The 6,000-nt window shown below is 44.9% G+C and overlaps 1 protein-coding gene across 1 annotated transcript in view; it reads left to right on the top strand.

Annotated features, from left to right (window-relative positions):
- Positions 1 to 347: 347 nt before the first annotated feature.
- Positions 348 to 6,000, top strand: part of TIPARP (TCDD inducible poly(ADP-ribose) polymerase) — a 29,390-nt gene continuing 23,737 nt past the window's right edge. The window contains exons 1-2 of the mRNA XM_068980084.1: positions 348 to 545; positions 3,404 to 4,356. Of these exons, the coding sequence (XP_068836185.1) occupies positions 3,443 to 4,356 (914 nt within the window). The 5' untranslated portion in view covers positions 348 to 545; positions 3,404 to 3,442. The remainder of the gene's footprint in view (positions 546 to 3,403; positions 4,357 to 6,000) is intronic.

Below are 6,000 nucleotides of genomic sequence, written 5' to 3'. Positions count from 1 at the left end.
GGCAGGTGGAGCTCGCCCCTCCCACGCGGCGTGCACCTCCCCTCCTCACAGCTGCTCGACCCTAGACGCGTGTAGGCGCGGACCCTCCAGGACACAGCAGGCGGCGAAAGGACACGCCTCCTCCAGAGAGCACGCGGCCCCGCACGCACACCTCTCGCGCGCCTCCTCGCGAGTGAGCGCGCACGCGCACGTGGGGCGGGCCGCCTTCCCGGCACCCACTGAGCTCCCAGTCCCCTCACCCCACCCCACCCCCCTGCTGCTCAGGCTCCGCCTCCGCGACAGGGCTGCTGAGAGGAGGCGACCGGAAGCCACTTTAAAGCAGAGCTCGAGGTGACAGGCGAGCGAGCTGGTTCGGGAGTGCAGTCGCGGCTTTCTGCGCTCCCCGCGGCAGAATGGCCCGAGTGCCGCTCGCCGCTTCTCCAGCCTATGACCCCTAGACGCCGGAGCCCACCCTCCGCGCCCACCCTCTGGCGCGAACGCTGCCTGCGAACCGGCGTCGCCCGGCTCAGCTCCTGTGGTCCGTTCTCTCAGACAGCCCGTTTCAGGTAAAGGACTCGGTTCTGAGGCGCCGGTGAGGGACCCTCGCTGGGATGGTGGTCGCGGAAGGGGGTGCCGGCCTTGCTGCCTGCATTTACAGATCTGGGGTGATTGGTGTTTAGACTACCTTTTTGTACCGAATTCACTTGGATCCAGTCAATATCAGGATGGCATTGATTTACACTTTTAGTCACTTCGGGTCTCTGGCAGGTGTATAAATTGGAGTGAGACACTGGGTTTAGTCGAGGGCGCCGGCGGCTTCCCATTTCCACTGTGTGAGAGAGGCTCGGGGGCGCGTCTATGCGGTCGCCCCTGCCGGGCAGACCCCTGGCGTTCTGAGGCGCACATCGCGGGGGAGAGCACGGCTGCTGAGGGGAGCCTTCCGGCAGACCCGCGTTACGGCTGCAGCCCAGAAGTTTGCAGGCTGTTTTCAGATTAACTTTTAAGTCCTCGCCTTCCTCCCCGCCAGCCCGAGAAACGCCCTCTGCGTTTCCTTCGCTCTGCTCAGGTCGGTCCTCCGAGCCCTCGAGCCTCGCAGGACAATCTTTTCGGGAAGGTCAGTCGAGGAAAGAAAGAAATTGAGGCGCCGCGAGTGGCTTCTGGAAGGGGGAGGGCAGCCGGGGCGGGGGGTCGCTGGGTGGGTGGGAGGAGGCCGGCCCGGGGTTATAGGAGCAGGAGGGGGTGGGCTACTCGGGAACACCAGGGATCTGGCCGCAAATCGGGCAGAGTTCGTGCAGTCCCGGGCGCCGAGCTGCGCAAACCGCCGCGGCCGGCAGGAGGCGTCCCCCGGACCCCCGGCCGAGATCCGAGCGTCGTTCTACGCCCAGACGGAGTCCTGAGTTGGGAGCGGGGCGGTTTCCCCGACGGTGGTGGGGTGCAGAGTGCCTGAGAACTGGGGCATCACCCGGGGGCATCGTGAGGTGAATGATGAAGCTGTAGGTCGCTGGCGGAGGGACTAGAGGAAGTGTCCTTCCAATCTTTTTTTTTTTCTGTTATGCAAACTAATTGAGGAACTAGGTTCTAGTGACTTCCTCACTCCAGCCACTCCTCCAGTTCTCTGCCTCTTTCTCGGTTTTATTTCTGAGTTTGACAGAGGGCAAAAATAGGAAAAGTTGTGGCGTGTGTGTGCCCTCGTATAAATGAACTGGATTTCGTGCCTGTTTTGCCTTGATTGGGTGTGATAGGAGTGGTTATTGTGTGTGTGTGTGTGTGTGTGTGCGTGCGTGCGTGCGTGCGTGGGGGAAGACACAGGCCAGTTTGGTGTGGAGAGGGAATACCACAATCTGTGCCAATTGTGCCTTAAGGCAAGAGCACCAAATGATGAATAATAACGCCTGGCTTGGCTGCTTTCCAGTTGATTTATGTCTTATGTCAAGTCCCTCCTTCGTGAAGCTTTCCCTAACAATGCCAGCTCACACTGAACTCTCCTTTTTCTACCTTTTTTTTTTTTGTACTTGCCCTGTACATTAACGCCTTGTTATATACTGTTTTTAATTTTTCTGAGTTTGATTTATTATGCACTTTTTACAAATGTAGACTTATAAATCCCTCCAATTAAATATTTTATTCTTTTTTTCTGGGAACTCAATTTTTTTCATTTGTTGCTTTTCTTGACCCATAAAGGCTCACGGAACTTGCCATTTAATTGGTGCTTTTTCTTCAATAATTCAGCTAGAAAATATTATGGAGCACCCACTGTGTGCATTGTGCTAGGCACTGTACCCTGGATGCTTACTTGGTGAAGTCATGAGCCCTTGCATCAAAGATTTCTTTCAGTCTATTGGATAAGGGAGAAGAGGATTAATTGCTCATCACCACCCCTTTTCCACCTGGCATAATGCTCAGTAAATATTTTCAGAATTAGTTAATGAATGCTAGATTGTGGAGGAGACACCATTCATCATTTTACAAAGTTTTCTTTGCTTTTTAAGTTCTAGTTTTTTTCAATAGGTCTGATTCTTCAAAGAAAGCACTTTTTAAGTCCCCGAGTAGTTCATTAGGAATCTGAAATTTGGTGTATTTTGTTTTCTTGTGTTATTTTTCTGTGCCTTCATTTTTTTTTTTTTTAATTCACATATGTAGTTTTTCTGAAGACAGGGAGGCCCCTTTCTGTATTAGGAAGTTGCTTTTGGTTTCTAAAACAGTGTGCAGTGGTTGTTGCTGATATAGCTTCTGTTCCTAAATAAACCCTGGTATTCTTCCACTAGTAGTGGTAATGTTTTGGGGATTGCAAAAGTAGACCCTTAACATTCTTAGGGAATATATTGGAACTTTCTGCATCTAGACATGCTTCAACAGGTTCCTGGTTTTCTCCCATATAATATTTCAGTTGAGAGCCTGCTTCCTCTGTATAGCCTCATACTGCAAATTCACTCACAGTTAATTTGCAGTTTTTCCTGCATTTGACAGTTTTTGGTTTTTTTTTTTACAGTTTTTGTCACCTCATGAGACAGGAGATACATAAATAGCTGTGAAGAGAACCACAAAGCAATAGAGATGTGGTTTCCCCACTGTCATAGAGGCACATATTTCTACCCCTCTCTCCACTCCATCCTAGACTTAAACTGTAAAAATTCATATCCCAGCAGAATTACAAATCATTATCTGTTAAGTCCACAAATAAATGGAGCCTAGTGGAAGATGCTGTCTCTCTCTCTTTCATCTTTACCTGTTTGTGGGCTTTTGAATAACCTTGGCTCCTTTGGAGCCTTGATTCTCAACAAAATTAAAAAGTGACATATAAAGATGAAATATAGTTTAGGAGGAAGGATTTCAGGAACTTAGAGACTAAAACAAAACATATTGATGAATGAAAAGGATTCCGTTGTTGTCAGCTTGTAAATGATCTTCTTTCCTTTCCTGGTAGGATTTTTAGACTGAGGAGCAATTGGAGCTAATCTGCATCATGGAAGTGGAAACCACCGAACCTGAGCCAGACTGTGTAGTGCAGCCTCCTTCTCCTGATGAATTTTCATGCCCAGTGAGACTCTCTGAGAAGATCACTCCATTGAAGACTTGTTTTAAGAAAAAAGATCAGAAGAGGTTGGGAACCGGAACCTTGAGGTCTTTGAGGCCAATATTAAACACTTTGTTAGAATCTGGCTCACTTGATGGGGTTTTTAGATCTAGAAACCAGAGTGCAGAAGAGAGCAGCTTACATGAACCTATGGTGAAGAAACCCTTGGAAATCAATACATCGTGTCCACCTACTGAAAACAGTATGTCTGTCCTGATTCCTGATGGGACAAATGTTGGGGCCCAGATGCCAGAAGCCCATCCTCCCACTGATGCTCCGGAGCAGGTGGTTCCAATCCAGGATCATAGCTTTCCACCAGAAACCATCAGTGGGACAGTGGCAGATTCTACAGCAGGGCACTTCCAGACTGACCTTTTGCACCCAGTTTCAAGTGATGTTCCTGCTAGTCCTGACTGCATAGACAAAGTCATGGATTATGTTCCAGGGGTTTTCCAAGATAACAGTTTTACAATCCAGTACATTTTGGACACCAGTGACAAGTTGAGTACCGAGCTCTTTCAGGACAAAAGTGAGGAGGCCTCCCTTGACCTTGTGTTTGAGCTGGTGAACCAGCTACAGTACCACACTCACCAAGAGAATGGAATTGAAATTTGCATGGACTTTTTGCAAGGCACTTGTATTTATGGCAGGGATTGTTTGAAGCACCACACGATCTTGCCATATCACTGGCAGATCAAGAGGACAACTACGCAAAAGTGGCAGAGTGTATCCAATGACTCCCAGGAACACTTGGAAAGATTTTACTGTAACCCAGAAAATGATAGAATGAGAATGAAGTATGGGTATGTATTCATAACTACTCTAAAGCTCTTGTGAAGTCCTAGAGAGAAGGTAAAAAGGCTAAAGGCTTAGTAGGGTGGTTTCTTTCAGTAGTAACCTAACAGGTTTTATCCTCTTTTTTACTTTTGTTCTTTTGGCTGTGTGCTATCCTGATTTTTCATGGCAGTTGAATGCAGGCTATTTATCTAACCAGACAATGAAGGTTTTATGATTTGAACAATTCAGATGTCACTCTGTGCAATATGTGTGTGACTGAGAAGTTGCATATACATTGAATATTGTGAATCAAATACTATTTTAATCACACAGGAGAGCTTGCTTTTGAAAGAAAATCTATGGTGAATCTTATGAATGCTTAATTTATCTAATTTTAAAGTTTTGCATACTGAGAAGTTGCTATATTTTTAAAAGAAAGTAGTGGTAGTTGGAGATTTTCATGACCCTCTTTTCATTTTGGATAGTTCAGAAAATTTTTCTGTGAATGACTCTGAGACCCTCCCAAACTTCTGAATTGTGCCCAAACATGTTAAGTTTCTTTTTTAGTTTCCTTAAAGCTTTCTATCATTAATTTTATTATTCTATTTATCTTACAGATAAATTGTTCCACAACTCAGTATTTTTTTAAACCTGAAAGAGTCTTTTAACAGTGAGTGAAGGAAAATCTATGCTAATGGACATATTTTTTGTCATTTACATAAAAGCAGTTATCCTCATGTTTTTGTGGGCAAGACCTATATTGGGTTGACCAGGAAGTTCATTTGGAAAAAAGATTGTATAGAAAAACCCAAATGACCTTTCTGGCCAACTCAATAAATAAATTGGTTCTTTTAGTATGGATATCCAAGCATTATTCACTGATAGGGGAACTGAAATTTCCACATCTGCGTTATTTAATGAACTTGAAAATAGAGAAATAATAGTTGCTACATATAAAGTTGCTAGTGCAAAAACGGTTGTATAATAAGCACTGATCTTTGTATTCTTAAGTTGTTTCTCCTGTAGTATAAAGGGACTTTACAATAGGCTGACTATCCTAACTCAAAAGTTCAGTTTTGAGTCAGTTTTATTCACTGATAAATTATATGACCCAAGTGTCTGGAGAGTCTGAAGGCAAATGGTGGTAGTGAACCATTTCCATGTTGTCCAGTTCTGTTAGTTTTGATGTTAACCTTCTGTGTTCTAACAGTGCCAGAGCATTGTTGGCATCACAGTAACCTGGCCTTTGTTTAACTTCTCTTGCTCCCATTTAGTATTAGGTAAGTGGTTTTCTTTGAATATTTCAGTACACAGACCCGTCTGTCTTTTTAGCAATTTAATTACATGAGAGTGGAATTTTGCATCTTGTGTTTCAAAAGCTACCTGTGGAGCAAGATGAGAAGCAATATAAAGCCCAAGTTTAGAGGCATTGTTATGTAGAAGACCTCTTGGGATAAAAGTAAAGCTTATATCAAGAATACAGTTTTCCTGATCATAAATGTATTCTCTTGATAATATAATGCACTCAAGATCCCATCCTGCTTGGGTAGCAGAATTCTTAGATCCTGTAACTACTTTTGACTTATTTTTTTAAGCCAGCATTGAAAGAGAGAAAAATGTTTTCCATTTTGCCTTAAAATTCTTTTTAATAAGGTATTGTCCAAAATCTC

Source organism: Capricornis sumatraensis, chromosome 1, assembly GCF_032405125.1.
Source record: "Capricornis sumatraensis isolate serow.1 chromosome 1, serow.2, whole genome shotgun sequence".
NCBI classification, from domain to species: Eukaryota; Metazoa; Chordata; class Mammalia; order Artiodactyla; family Bovidae; genus Capricornis; species Capricornis sumatraensis.
This window is presented reverse-complemented; position numbering and strand designations above follow the sequence as displayed.